The sequence below is a fragment of the Mya arenaria genome, chromosome 5 (genome assembly GCF_026914265.1).
Source record: "Mya arenaria isolate MELC-2E11 chromosome 5, ASM2691426v1".
Classification (NCBI taxonomy): Eukaryota; Metazoa; Mollusca; class Bivalvia; order Myida; family Myidae; genus Mya; species Mya arenaria.
In genome coordinates, this window is record NC_069126.1 from 70,901,000 (window position 1) to 70,918,144 (window position 17,145).

General features: G+C 33.1%; 1 protein-coding gene across 4 annotated transcripts in view; it reads right to left on the reverse strand.

Moving 5' to 3' along the window:
• Positions 1–17,145, reverse strand: part of LOC128235095 (hemicentin-1-like) — a 46,359-nt gene that overhangs the window by 26,929 nt on the left and 2,285 nt on the right. Inside the window, exon 1 of one of the 4 annotated variants that reach the window (XM_052949826.1) lies at positions 4,790–5,178. The exons of the other annotated variants lie outside the window; for them this stretch is intronic. Coding sequence (XP_052805786.1) covers positions 4,790–4,820 — 31 coding nt within the window. The 5' untranslated portion in view covers positions 4,821–5,178. Of the gene's footprint in view, positions 1–4,789; positions 5,179–17,145 lie in introns of those variants that run through there. 4 annotated transcript variants of the gene reach the window in all.

Here is a 17,145-nt window from a genome sequence, read left to right on the forward strand (position 1 = left end):
TGTTCCAATCATTTTAAAACAGATGTTTGGTATGGAATGGACCTTTTCAACGACATACGAGCAAAGGAAAAAACAGTTCCTAACGTTTCTGACTGTATGCAGGAAACGGCACCAATAATATTGCTGACAAAATAGCCCACTCCCACATCATAACCCAAAACTTAACGGTAAATATTTTTTCTTAGTATAAACAAACGACAGTCTGTAAAATGTCTTGCAATTGTTTGCTTCCTTTATAAACACCAACTATTTTCTTCCTTTATCAAATTGTGAATTAAAATCATGCACTTGAACTTCAACATTCAACACGTACTAGTATTCAAGAACCGGGTATTTATTACCGCAACATTGATTGACAAACTCACTATTATTTCAGAATACAATTGGGTGATGATGATAATGCAGCATTGACATCAAATGTTCGGCCTGGTGGTGGCAATGAGGACCTTTTTATTACGGGGTTTTTCTCTTGCGGGATAAAATTCCCAGATTTTAGCAAAAAAACGCAATCAATTCAAGCCTTATGTTTTTAAGCTTAAATACATTACTTTTAAGTAAATAACTACTTTGATGGACTATTTTAGAGTCATTTCTTTCATTTGAAAATTCCATAAATTCAATGCATATTTTACGGGAGAAAAACCCAGCAAAGATCAAATATGCCATTTAACGAAAAATAGCACGATAAATGCACGATAAATTCAACTTTCCAGCGGTTGGATATTGTTTAAGATGTAAAGGTGTTGAACATATTTATATTGAGTAAATTCTATAAAGTTAACATGTGTTCTTAATAACTATATCTTTTAACTTCAGATTTTAATAATTAGTTGTATGTAACCGTCGGCATCGTCGATATACAGACGTCGTAAAATCTAGTTATGCTATGGCCTTGTAACCATCAGTATTCCAGTTTATTTATTATCTAGATGATAACATTTATTAAAGGCTTTGAAATTTCATTTAAGGACTACCAAGTGATACATAATTTCGTTTAAATAATGGATAACTACCACCCCACCCCATCCTCCCCTCCACTACCACCGAACATTTTAATAATTATCTAGAATGATCTTATTGTCAAGGTAAAAAAACATTAATGACTACAATATTTACACACACACACAACCTATTTAATACTAATGTAATACTTTTGCATTAAATATATACCCTGCATACACAATGTTTTATACCGACTGTTAAAAGGTTGGTAAAATTTACGGATAAGTGCATAAATGCGCCCAATATGGGGATTACACCCATGATAGACATTGCACTAGCATTGTCCCATACTCAGCCCAGGTGGCTGATTCCAACCAGACACACATTAAAGGGACTTAGACACCAGATGGTCCAAAAACGAGAAATTCAGTATTATCTAAAAACAAGCCTAGCCAAAATCAATACCAACTATTACGAGACTGACAATACATCATTTAACGTGTTTAAAAAAATTCATTACTGTCTTTCTCAGCCGAGTTATCTTTTAAAAATAGCACATAATGGTTTCCCAGTTTATAGTAAGCATATCTACTTTTAGCATTTTAAAGTCACATGATTAGTACAGATAAATACACGAACCTATCTTAAAATTTACTGGGATGTACATGGTACAAAAAAGAGTAAATTTCGAATTGGAATATATGATAACATGAGTAAGTAAGATTCAGTTCACTTTACACCATCATAAAAGTTTGATGTTAAATTATGACAATTTTCTCTTTTTCTTGCAATGTAGAATCTTGAGTCTAGTCCCTTGAATATCAGATTCTGTGAAATAATTGCTTTCCAACAATTTGAAGAGCTGCTTGGTGTATTGCATACAGTAGTTTAATGAAATCCATCCTCTAGCTGAATAAAGTATTTAAGGATGAACACACATTTGAAAACCACATATCAGAGGTTCTTGGAGGGCATTATGTCAGCAAATTTAGATGCAAAACAGGGGTGGAAAATAAACAAGATATTTTTTTACATTTTATTTCCATGATACATAGCGATCAACCACTTATTATAAAAATCAGAATTAATAACAAAACATTTAACCATTTGTTAACTGTCCATTTAAAATTTGCCAGTACGAATTTAGTTTGATATTAGTATAATACAGTTATATATTTATAAATCAAATATAAAAACAATATTCCAAGATCGAAATTGTTTATAACTTTAAAAATGAAGAAACAAATGAAGGAACATAGATATAACAGTAAAGTGGTGGTACATATATTCAATATGCAACTAAAAGCTGCACACTCACAGCTTTACCGTTTTGACAACTTTTTTTTCTCTTAAATGTGCAAATTTCTACGTACATTTTTGCAAATCGGTGATATAAGACTGCTGACAAAAGGTCAGATCGCAGATTTCATATTTCCGGTCGAAAATTAATGTTTAATGGCTAAAAGCGTTTCTAACAGTTTAAGTAAAATGCATAAAACATCACTTTTTGAACTTAAATATGAAAATATGCGATCTGATATTTTGTCAGCTGTCTTATATCACTGGTTTCATGCATTTTGCATAAAATGGCTCGTTCCAAGACAAAAAAATAAAGAAGTTGTAAACACGTTCAATCTGTGAAAGTACATCTTTAAGTCAATCTTAGGGTCATACATCAATGACTTAATTCGCTCTATTGGTCAGTAATCCGATTAGCTGTATCGTTCTCAGATTCAATTAGGACCAATATTGAATACCAGCCCAGTTTCACTAGAAAATGAATTCGAACACAAGTTATTTAATTCTTCTGAGAGTGATAAACTATTAAAACACACGTGCATATTTTTGATATATGTAAAAATTACAAAAAAATAGATTAAAGAATAAAAGAAATAAGCATCCTTAAATATATATTGCATATTAACATATCTTTTATAAAGTTAACCTGTAGTGAGTTGTCCTGTCACAATGTTTTTAACTAAAGTTGTTTTCATTTATATTTGATAGTTATATATTATGTTTATCAAACAAACCAATAAAATGTCATTAAATATTTGAGATAAGCACAAGGCTGAAACAAGAACTAAATATTTAAGTTACACAGTTAACAATGCAAACAAAATTCCTAACATATATATTTACACACATGTATGTCCATAATACTCAAAGACTCTGTCCTCTCCATTAACGTTAGCTTGCAATTTAAGAAAGAAAACATTCAATTCCACACAAAATAATCGTACTTGTTCATACCAGCACATTTAACATAAAACAAGAGCACCGCCTGCGGGTGCTAAACGCTCGTCTGATTATATACTTTTACGGTTTATGTATTTCATATTGTACATTTGAAAGTGAACATGTATTCCAAAGTTTGAAAGTGATAGCTCTGATAGGTTGCTTCTAAGTGACCCAAGCAACAACTTTTAAAAAATCAGACTAGTCAAATATTCTAAAATATCCCCCATCCTCACCCTTCTCTTCCAAATATGTGATTCAAAAACCTGATTGATATATTGAAGGCATTATCCATTTATTTTCAGTGAAAAACAAAATGAAATAAATCCAACAAAATGTTATGTCCAATTCATAAAATCCGTCAAAGTTAATGTTTTTTACCCCCCAAAAACAGGTTAGACTCAGCATCTTTAGGGTACAAAGTAAAAAAGGGTAATAGATGAACAAGTTCCCCAAGTTTTAAAGTGACAGCTTTGATAGTTTCCATGCAAGTAACCTTAACGCGAATCTTAACTTAAAAAATAAAACTAGCTAAAAATTACAAAGTTCAAAAACACTAAAAAATCCCCTACCATCCCCCTTCCCTCCCAAATGTGTGAATGAAAAACAAGGTTAATATATTGAAGGCATTATCCATTTATTTTTTGTGATTTTTTTTCTTTTAAATCAATGCAAAACAAATTGAAGAAGCTATGTCGAATTCTTTAATCAACCAAAATTTGGAAATCAACCAAAATTCATGTGTTTTACCCCAAAAAACAAGTGAAACTCAATACCTTCAGGGCATATTATGAAGAAACCTAATAGATGAACAAGTGATACAATTGCAAGAAAAATAGATAATTGTCAAAAACTAAAATACAATGGATATATTTGTGTATAACTTATAATCTTACTTTAATACATGTATAACATTGTTTAAGACACATCAATATCTCACATTTTTTGCGCATTTTGTCGATATGAAATTTACTGGGGTCGTCTACCACATAAATCCCAGTATGTTTAAAAAAGCGTCAGTATGTTCATCTGTACTCATAAACAGATATGATATAAACTTGGAAACCTTTATGCGCTATTTTTAAACGAGGAGACCCAAATGAGACAGTTAAATGATTGCGCTGTTTATTATATTAATCATGTAAAATTATGTATTATCAGCCTCCTAAATGCTCAGTTGCTCAAATCGCCAAGTCTGGGCTTATTTTAAGGAAATACTGTATTTGCCAACCTGGTGTCTAGTCCCTTTAAGTGTATGGCTACATTGTACACAAATAAAGTAGGCATGCTGCATGAACATAATCTTCAAATTTTATTTCTTATTCAAAATATGTTTTTGAATAATTCAATAATGTTTCAAATCTAATGGAAATCAGCAAACTTGAGGTACGTTCTTTTTTGAGACAAACACAAAATAAAAAAAAATAAAACAATAAAATAGTTATATGCTCATTGACTTAAACAAAAATTAATCCATGATAACAACATGATTGTTTAGTTCTATTTATTTACATAATTTAATCAATGACGTTCTAATGAGAGGGCATATTCATGGAATAAGACAAAAAACTATCTTATATATGTCAAAACTTTGCATTCATACACATACCATTTAACTTTGTCTTTGGTGTCTGTTGCATGTGCTGGTCTAGAAGAGGATGATGATGCTGGTGTTCTTAAAAAGTGTGTTGTTGGTGTTCTTGTAGTCGGAGTTGTTTCTCTTGTTGACAGTATTGGTACTCGTGTAGCTGGTGTTCCCGTTGTTTTTGTTTAAGGTGAAGTTGTTCTTGACCTGGTGTTGTTGTAGTTGTTCCTGTAGAAAGAATTGATGTTTTTGTAGCTGGAGCTGGTGTTGTTTTTCTTGTGGCTGGTGTTGGTGTTCATGTTCTTGTAAGTAGAGTTGTTCATGAAGCTGGGGTTGCTGTTTTTGTTCTTGAAGGAAGTGTTGTTGTTCTTACAGACAGAGTTGCTCTTATAGATTAAGGGGTTGTTTCAGGATCCCATTCATATACGTAGAAGGCCTTAAAAATAAGAGAATGTGAAGCTGTGACTCTTTTTTTCAAATGACTAAAATGTTTCACATTTAAATAATATATTTTATTATTATATTTAATAAGTTAACATTTTATTCTGAAGTTTAGAATGTTACCGAATATAAATATACCCCTCCTTAGTCGAACCACCACTTGAAAGATTAAAACTACCAAGATGTGTTTTATTACACCCAATAAACACCCTAATTCACTCCATTTTTTAGGTTAAGAAGTGTTACTATGGAGGCCATTATGTCAGCATAAGGAATACAAAGTAACTTAGACAATAATAATTTGCTACAAAGCTACAGTTATATAGTCAAATTCAGCATTTTAATCCTTACATCAAAACACTCTTGTCTTCTTTAAATGAGTTTTAGGCCAAAGTCTAATATTCATACTTATTACAGGCTGCTTTGCATTACTATTAATACATTTCAGATATTTGCTATTCATATATATATTGTTAATTGAACCAACATTAGTACTGCTTGTTGCACATTTTTAACAGTCTTCGAAATTCAATTTTAGCATGAATAATTCAATATTCTTACACTAGTATTTGGCTTCAAACACTTTCGACAAAACCTACCATAAATCAAGAATTTGGCCCTGCAGCCCAAAACGCACTTAAGAATTGCAGGGCTTGTGATTATTTTGATCACTGGCATTGACATAATAAGGCGTAAACAAATCTTTGTTTCCACCCATAATCCTCAATTCTCATTTAGTAATATCCATCTACATTTCATGTCAGTATTTATCGTAGCTCCGCCCCTTTCACTGAACTTGACATTGCCCCTTTCACTGAATTTGACATCTGATTGGCTAAATTAATGTGTCTTTAAAGGTTTTCTTATGAATGACAGTTTTATACAGGGAAAGCGTGATCAAGTGTGACAATCACAATCATAATTCTGAAAAGGGGGCAATAAATATATCTATGAATTTGCTTATAATTGATTTCCGATAATAAACATAATCTGAAGTTATGCATTTTAATTGATCAAAATACATGTTCCTTATGAATTAAAAATATATAAATCCTTAAAATATTGGAAGAAATACATAACTGTCAATTTAGAATGGAACATAAATTTCATGCAACAAGTAAATATCCATAAATGGTATAAATGTTTAAGGCAAATGTAGCATTTTACAGATTAATATAATTGCATATGGTCAAGTCGATTTAAACAAATATAATTATTTAGCTAATAGCAAATAAGGAAATAAAATAAAAATATTTAAGTGAAAAGGAACATTTGAGGTGAATTTTATGTGAATATTTTAAATGTACAATACTTCATTTTGCTTAATTTGCTCATTAATTCAATTGTTGGTGTCTATGGTATAAAAGGACATTTTGATATTATTTCAATAATATTCTGGAAATGCACTTTTAATGTTTTTTGTTTGATTAAGAAATTAAGAAGTTTCTTCTCTAGTTTAAAAACAGACAAAACTAAAATCATTGTTGTTATTCGCAATTGTTTAAACATGATTTGGCCTAGTGTTTATTCAATATCTTTATCAGCTTTCTTTGTATGGTGCAGTAAGCCATCTAACACCTAGTGTTTAGTGTAAATAACAAGTCTTTCTTATACTTGTCTTATTTGCATAATTATATTTTAAGTTTTAATTGAGCATAGGGCCCTTTTTATATATTTTGTTTGAGGAAGTTTTATTAGATAAGTTCTTCTATGTCGTCGAGATCTCCTACTATTTTCTAATTGGATGAGGACTTTTTGTAAATGGGTCCTTATATAGAATTCTGAGAGTGGATCAGGACTGCACTTTAGACTTTCAATAAGGAAACACCTGAATTCTTCAAAGTGGCATAACCGCAGCAACAGTGGCATAAACAAAATACTTCTAAATAGTCCTACCACATATGAATATTTCGTATGACTATACATGAAATAAACTTAAATTCTACTAGATTTGCAATTAGATTTATGTTATTTGTTATCTCTGATTTCAAAGGGACACTATTCATAAAATAAAGGAATGGAAAACTTGAACCTAAGTCTCTGTGTTGAAAAAAATACATCAGCCATGCAACCGCAATAAAGGGTAAAGACAAACGACATGAGGACAGTTATTCAGGCACGGACATTACACTAACATACACTATAGTCTGACATAAACATTTTAATAAAGACACACTATAGTCTGACATAAACATTTTATTACAGACACAAACGACATGAGGACAGCTATTCAGGGATGGACATTACATTGATATACATACTAAAGTACAAGTTATTCTGACATAAACATTTTATTAAAGACACAAACGCCATGAGGACGGTTATTCAGGGACGGACTATGCATTGACATACAGACTAAAGTACTAGTTATTCTGACATAAACATTTTATTAAAGGCACAAACGCCATGAGGACAGTTATTCAATGACGAACATTACATTGACATATACTATAGTACTAGTTATTCTGACATAAACATTTCATTAAGGCACAAACGCCATGAGGAGAGTTATGCAGAGACGGATGTTACATTGGCATACACTTTAGTAATAGTAATTCTGACATGAACATTGCAAAGACACACATATAAGGGAGAATTATTTATGGACGGACAAAACACTGACATATACCATATATGCTAATAGTTAACTGACATTTACATTACATAGAATTGCACCATTGTGAAAGGTATTCAGGGACAAACATACATTGACTAAATGACATTATACTATTGTTATAGTATTTCTGACATGTACATTGTAAAGACACACGCCATGGTAACAGTTATTCAGGGACGGACAAAACATTGACACACACTCCAGTAATAGATATTCTGACACGTACCCAACAAAGAATCTCACCATAGCGACAGTTATTCAGTTACGGACATTACATTGACTTACAATATAGTAATAGTCATTCTAAAATGTATGGTACATTACAAAGACACACTCCATGGGGACAGTTATTCAGGGACGGACATTACACTGACATGTACTATATAGTAATAGTTATAAGAACATACAATGCAGAGATACACCCCATAGGAACAGTTATTCAGGGATGGACATTGCATTGACATTCATATAACATACAGTACAAACTAATAATGACATTTACATTACATAGAATTGCACCATTGTTACAGTTATCCAGGGACAAACATACATTGACTAAATAACATTATACTATAGTTATAGTATTTCTGACATGTACATTGTAAAGACACACGCCATGGTGACAGTTATTCAGGGACGGACAAAACATTGACACACACTTCAGTAATAGATATTCTGACACGTATCCGTGTCAAAGAATCTCACCATAGCGACAGTTATTCAGTTACGGACATTACATTGACGTACTATATAGTAATAGTCATTCTCAAATGTATGGTACATTAGAAAGACCCACGCCATGGGGACAGTTATTCAGGGACGGACATTACACTGACATGTACTATGTAGTAAAAGTTATAAGAACATACAATGCTGAGATACACCCCATAGGAACAGTTATTCAGGGACGGACATTACATTGACATTCATGTAACATACAGTACAAACTAATAGTTCTGAGGACATGTACCTTGAAACTAATCACATTTCGAAAACAGTTATTCAGGGACCGACATGACAGTGACATATACTATAGTAATATTTATGAGGACATTTACATGGCAAGAACTCACACTATGGCTACAGTTATTCTGAGGGACGGATACTACATCTTACAAGCACAACTTTGTTACCTGAAAGACCAAACAGTAACATAAATCTGTCAAAATATGCACATACTGAGTCAAAGTCATCCAATTAGACTTTTGGAGGTACAAGCCTGACTTTTAATACTTATGCTTGGCATTGAATTTTTATATAAAATTCAGAATTTGAGCAAGCCTGAAAGATATTTTACCAGTGCAGGGCTTGCGGGCTTGTGTCAATTTCGACCATTGCAGTCAGCTAAATAAGCCATTACAATCATGCCCCAACCTCCAGATCACTTAGGCAAAACTGTGCCATAAGAAGCTTACTGAATTTCGAGTCGAAACTCGATGGCTGGATATTTTAGGGACCGGCCAAAATACATCGAGCATCGAGAATATCGAGCCAAGCGGGATTGCTTACAAAATGTTATATTTTTATTTGTTACAAAAAGTATTGTTTACCTCGTTTGTTATTGGCTACGCTATCTCTGTAACATGACTTCTTCGATACTTACAATTTGATTTTTTTTATTTATTATAAAAATACATTTATGCGAAAACAACAAACAAACAATTTTAAACAGTGGGTAACACAAACATAGCTTATAAGTTATATTTTAATGCATAGAAATTTATAGACTTGGATAACAAATAGATACAGAACTTAAAGTGATGGTATCTTTATTCAAACTGTTAAATCATTTAAATTTGATAATAATTATAATACCAGTCAAGCATTTTAAAACGATTAGCGCCTTGTGCTAAATGAAGCCAAGCAAACAAATCAAGGTGTGAGATTCTTAACTGAACAAGCGAAAATGACATCGACCCAAGCAAACATGAAAGTTTGAAATTCTTACTTGGGTCCGCGAAAATGCCATCGAGAGTGGAGAAATATCGACCCCGATTTTCATATTTCCGTTCGAAAATAAATGTTTTATCTAACGGTTTAAGAAATAGGCATAAAACATCAATTTTTGAACTTGTATTTAAGAATCTGCATTCTAATCTATTGTCAGCAGTCTTATATAACTTCCTTCCATGGATTTTCACAAAAATTGTTCCAAGACAAAAAATAAAAATAAATTGTCAAAACGTTCAATCTTTAAGAGTGCAGCTTTAACACCGGGCAAAAGAATATATAGGAGGGACCTACCATAATATTTTGCATCGATGTTAAAAATTATTAATGACAAAATTGTTCAATATGTACCCAACAGTGATCTAAACTGGATTGAATTTGTCAATAGAGACTTTATTTTCACATAAATATATTCTTGGTCACGAAACGATTTTTGCAGTCCACCATTTTTTATATTTCTTCATTTTTATGGAATAAAAAGTACCAATCCGTCAATGATTTTTAATCCACAAAGGCGGACTTACAGTTATCCTCGCTTCTCTATGTATTGAGAGCATCGTTAATAACATGTGTCCAGAATAAGTGTGATCCCTAATTTGTCTGTTGTATAATGTCAACTAGGAGATATAATTAATTACAGTGTATAATACTATATTTACTATAAATTATTCATGTAATTCTCATAGTAAAGTAGAGTTATCATCTGACATCATCATCATCATCATCATCATCATCATCATCATCATCATCATCATCATCATCATCATCATCATTAACATCAATATCAATCAATCAATCAATCAATCAATCAATCAATCAATCAATCAATCAATCAATCAATCAATCAATCGATTCATCATAATCAATCATTATCATCACCACTGATGATATAATGAGGTACTAATATATATCACCCAATAAATGTCATAATTACATCGTTTTTTTCGTCACCAATGGTGTTCTTTTGTACCCAGTTGGCTCTGGGTGCAAAAACGTTCGAACACGTAGCCCAATGAATTAATTAGTATCCATTTAACACAATTGTTCAAAATCGTATCTATCTTTATTTAACCAATTATCAAATTCCAATAACGTTCAATGTGCTCATAAGGATGAAAACAAAGAGTGTATTAACCATCAACATATAAACATGGCACCTGACGAAAATACTGTTCCCTTTTAAGTCTTGGCCGGTACCGCTTTGATGCGGTAATATTATATTACATAGGTTCTCAATTGTCACCTTTTTTGCGTACAGACACTTTAAAATTTCAAGTGTGCGAAATTAACCTTTGTACCCTGGTAGCAAATGGGGCTACAGACTTTGCGATTTCGGTAGCCATAGCCAGATTTCCAGAGCCAGTTAGTTTTGAAAAAACATGGGGCATTTTTATAAATACCTTATATGGTTAAAAACAAAGACAAGGAATGATGTGAACTGTACATTATCTTATTCAGTTAAAGATGCAAGTATGGCAGTGGTTAGGTCCTGTTAACCTGTGTTGCCAGGGTCTGGGAGTGTTGGTGGTGAATCGTGTGTGTGTGTGTGTGTGTGTGTGGGACCTGTTCTTTCAACCTGTGTTGCCAGTGGGTTGGGTAGTTGTTGATGTAGGGGTAAGGAGGGGGGTACTGAAATGTCTGAAATATCAATCCGTGTGAATGTAAATATATATTGCTATACATCTGCTATATATATTGCTACGACAGTTGATATTGCAAATTGATCTATAACTGTGATGAAAAACAGCCATTTATTTAATTCAATTAACCCCCTAAACAAAAATCAAAACACCAAATAATTTATAAGGATGTTGAATGAGCAATAACAGGCAAAAAGAAGTTGATTTCCGGCACAATAACCACTTTCAAGCAGTGTAGTCTTGTTTGACAGAGCAGATCACTGCTGCAAGAATTTATAATCCATACCGATGAGCAATTATAAGTTGGTAAACAGTGTTGAGGAAAACATTCACCGGACATTCATTTAGCCACTAAGCCCAATGATTTCATCGCCCATCAATCAATTATTCGTAGCCCGTGTATTTTTTTCTGCGCCTTTGTCGATCAGGCTAACGTTGATTTCGCACACTGAATTTGTTAACTTTTTTATCCCTGTCTCGGGTCTGCCATAGTAAAGAAATCGTCAAAAGACTTGTTGACGGCCATTTAGGTGGATTAAAACCTATTTAGATGTTTATGGATCAGCAGTTGATCCGTAGGTCCAGAATTGGACGTAAGAGGGGGCATAACTTAGGTGTGTATGCTTTTGACTTGCGCCCCTCCCTCGGAATCGAAATTAGGTTTCAAGTGTTGGCACGGGCGGCACGCGCAGGGGCCGTGTGACATCTCTCCTCCCCCTGGAGCCTCTAATGGGGATTATAAGAAGACTGTTTTGAACGTACAGAAATGCACAGTCAATTGTATCTCTGGTATACCCCCGCCCCCCCCCCCCGCCCCCCAGGTCCAGGGGTATACCGGATATAGCCGAGGAAATGGAAATGGGCCGTGTTTTTACCTTCAATGTGGCCCCGCAGTGCCGATTGAATGCAGTGGTTTTGCTTTTGCGCCAAAATAGCAGAGAATTTGCCTTACCTAGGGTCTCTTATGCGGAGGCATTTGGCGAGGAATTTACCAGCAGTTCGTCCCCGCAGGACAGGGATTCTACCTGGGCTTGGCTGGACCGAAAGTCAATGTCCCCGCTATTCCCCGGATCTGGGGAGGCCGTGGTGACAATTGACTGGTGCATACCAAACGAGTTGTCTACTTCTTAACTGTACATATTCAACAAGCCACACAAAAATGTAATGAATAAAATATATGACTTACCCAATGGGTGTTTGGGATATCCGTTTTGCAAAAGTTAGTGTCATTCATCGTTCTGCAAAGCTGGGTGATTTTGTTTATCTTCGATGAAACACAAAATTATTCGTCTGACACATTCGTAATTTTCCAGCAGTATTGATTACTGTATGTTTGTGTTTAACCGGTTTAAAGTCACATTCAAGTACCAATTATTATGTGTAATCACTTATAAGATAAAGGAAAACAAGTCTGACAGATAAATAGAAATATTATTCAAGATTTAGGCATACAGGACCAACGGCTATAGAAAGACAATAAAGATTGCCACAACAACATATGATCACACGTAAAAGTTGTGAGAAATGCTGCTAATAATATTTAATTCATCTGAAAGTGAAATATAACGCTTATAAACACCAGAACGCCAGTCTCCAAGAATTTGAATTTCATTAGCAGAAACATTATTTTTGAAAGATACAGTAGCAAATCCACGTCTAAAAGAATGAGAAGAAAACAACGAAGAATCTAGTCCAATTTCCTCCAAAATATAACGTAATTTCTTACGTAACCGGTGTACCATTTGACAACCTAAACAAAGCATCAGTAGGCAGACCTTTACTAGAGTTAATCATGTTAAAATATGCAGAAACAGAACATAGGGCAAGAACCAGGTAACTTCAATAATGAAGATTTAAGAACCCGTTCACCAAATTGAATTGTTTTCGACCAGCTCATAGAAATTAATAAATTATCTTCTATCACCGAAACATCCGAGCACAATAAACACTTATGATTATCCAAATCGCTTAATGTAGTTGGCACTAATTAAGACTTTCTAGCTGAAAAATGCAAACAAAAACAAGCACCAATAAACAAGATTGTCTTGCACCTTAAAATCTAAAAAAAGGATAAATTTGACTTAAAATAGCTGGAGTTATAATTTCCGCCTGTTTAACACAATGCCCCATTAAATCTAGAAATCCTTCTTAAAGTGAAGTTAATAAGAAACGTATTTATATTGTCTAGATTAACGCCTAATAATTGATGAATCGATCTTACACCACTCAAATAATTACGAATACTGGACACAGACTTTGCTAAGAAATTGTGCATACAATTGTAATGTACAAGTAGAGGCGGTCAAAAAACATAAATTAAAATAAATACAAGAAAGTAAAAAAGCCTCCCATTGAATCTTCAAATTTCTTCCTCTACATTCGGCATAAGCTGAAATATTGGAGTATTTCAAGTCCTTTTTAAGGGACTTCATTTGCTCATCTGAAAATACATAACTTCATATTACCACCTTTCCTAACACCAAAATTACACCAGTAAAATATTCTGAATTCGGTTTAAAAGCGGACCACATCGTTCAATCGAAATATCTCCTGTTTCGACTATCTTAACTATCTAAACTAGCATAAACAATTACAAGAATGTCTAAGAAGTTCGACAATTACCAATCATTTACAAAATTAAAATCTTGATCAGTTACCCCATACTCTTTCAATTCAAAACTACTATTCAAACTATAAAACTCAGAGCGAAACCTCTCATGTTTCGACCATCTAGACAAACCATCCGCTACCCGAGTTTCAGTACTAGATAAATGAATTGATCTTATAATACATTGAGCAACTGCAGTTAAAAACAAACTTCTCTCAAACTTTCTTGTAAATCAAGATTTCTTGATCTCCCTGTATTCAAAACCTGACACACTGCTTCATTATTTTTTTTTCATAATTATTCTCAAATAAACGTTGTGATCCGCTTTCAAACCAAATACAGAATAAAGATATGTTAAGAAAAAAAAATAAACAAATAAGATACAAATGTAAAAACTTTTGTTTTTGCTTTAAATGAAGTGCAATATACGCGTTTTAAATCATAAATAATCAAAACGGTTTTTGCTGGGGTTTTCTCCCGTAAAAAAGGCATTTAATTTCTTTTTTTATTTGAAAAACATGTATTTCAAAATCCTTACCCAAGTGATAATTAACATCATAACAATATTATGATAGCTCAGAAGTGGGCGTTTTTATGGATTGTGCATTATCGGTAAAATCTGGGAGTTTTATCCCGCAGGAGAAAAACCCCGTACTGAAAAGCTGGGTTTTTTTTTTGTTTCGCGTTTTTTTTACTTCCGGTGTCGAAACATACAGTAATGCTCCTTTTGATATAAGATGTTGTTTTGTGCTAATATAACTTAAATATTGTATTATTGAATCCACGCTGGATTTTTCCTCAGCTTTTGAAAAGCTGGAGAAAAATCCCGCGGGAGTGTGACAAACCCCGTGTTTTTCTGCAAAAAAACCTCCGCTGAGGCCGGAAATTAGCGGGTCAGTATGAAAAACTTCCAAAAACATTTCGCAAACAAAAAAAACACCATAATCATACCAAAATGAAGCCCTCTAACTAAATTATAGGCCAGTATTCGATTACATCGTTGGAGGTCGTTATTACTATAGCAGGATATTTGCGCTAAACATTTATCACAGCAGTGTAACATCATAAACAAACAAATCATGTGACGTTTATTATATAAATGATTATCGTGACGTCGGCGGACGTTAATGACTCATACAAATGGGATTCAAAGTTATTTTTTTAAATCTTTTAAATCTGGTAATTTAACGTCGTTGCGGCAAGGAATCTGCCCTTTTTGGAAATGTATTTATAAAACCTGCATCAATTTGGAAAAAATGTCTAATAGCTTACCAAAATCTTTCCGTTTGTGATAACCTGCCCTTTTATTTGATCCTGTCAGTTAGTAAGTTCTAAATGTATATAGATAATAAAATATTTCTTGAATGCATAAACTATTGTAGAAGTGTTTGAATGAAAAAGAAACAGTATGTACGTGATACTGGTCTATACATTTCAAAATGACCTCAGATTTGCATTGAATGTACATCGCATTCATGTAAAATTAACATGAAAATACACTGAAATCAACAAATATCCTTTATAAGATCGTATTCATCATAAAGGTTTTCTATGAACACGAGTGAAATTAAACACAATGACACACTAAAATCAGCACACTTTCTGTTTCTCTTATGCTTACTTTCGGAGTTGTGTTAGTTTTTTAATCTTTATTTGCTAATTACCCCCATTATTGAAAAAAAGTGTTTATTACACCGCTACCAGTGGAACGGCCCTCAGGCAAAAATATAGCTGAGGAAGTATTTGTCATTGTTTTTTTTTCCGGCTCGTGGAAAAATAAATCTCCGCTTATGCTCTTTTATAGTTTATTATTAACTCGTTCTTAAGTGCAAACATTTTATGAACATTTGTCAATAAACTTTTATTCATGCATCTATGTTAATAAATTAACGATAACACTTTTAAATTAAACAGGTTATGAAAATGCATGACCAAATTATTACGCAGCCATTTATTGAATGAAAATTTAAAAGGTCGAACATGGAAGCAAAACAATTGCGGATAATCATTGAATAAAAAAATGTTTTAAGTTTTAGAGTTTCATTTATGATACATGGTTATTCAGTCATCCCTCACGGTCAAAGACCAACCTGATTCGTTTGAAGATAGATCGTTTTCTAGGTAAAGAGAGAAGACCGCGCTAGGTTGTTGACAAATTTTGAAGTGCGGGTGGGATATCAAATATTATTAGTAAATCTGGCAATTTGTGTATCCATTTTTTCCGGGAAGTTCCTATTACTTATGACAACGACAACCAGTTTATAATTATACTTGAACGATGATACAACATCCATTTTATGTCAGAGCAGTTGCTTTCGTCTGTTATTTGTTTCATACGAAAGCAAATGTTCTTACATTCAGCTTCAAAGATTTAAAAAAAAGGTTTACTATTTCTCTTTCCAAATATATCTTTATTTAAATTAAAGCAAACATTTTTTAAATACCAAAATTGACATGTTTAGTTTGATCAAGGGGAAGTAACAACTGTTACAATGTTTTTCTTTAATAAAAATCTTAAAGTTGATATTTTCACTCCTATTTATGCAGTAAAAATGTCAAATCGATATCTGACTACAGTGAAAATATTAAATTGATACTGTTTTTTCAATAATCAAATGCCATATTACATCAAAAACCACATATAGGTACATATTATGAAGATCACAGTAGCATACTGCGCATGCTTTTTAGCTCGACTATTCGAAGAATAGGTGGGCTATACTACTCGCCCCGGCGTCGGCGTCGGTGTCGGCGTCGGTGTCGGCGTCCGGTTAAAGTTTTAGGGCAAGTTGGGATTTTCACTTAAAACTACAATACACTTCATTCAATTGACTTATTTCTTCACACAGTTGTTCATGGCCATCACATGATGAGGTTAGATAACTCCATATTATTCTTTACACAGATTATGACCCCTGATTTACTATGGAACTTAGGTTAAAGTTTTAGGGCAGGTTGGGATATTTATTAATAACTTCTATATCCTTTGTTCAATTGATTTAATATGTCATATAGTTGTTCAGGACCATCACCAAATGAGGTTACATAACTCCATATTATTCTTAAAACAAGTCATGGCCCCTGATTGACTTAGGTTAAAGTTTTAGGGCAAGTTCGGATTTTC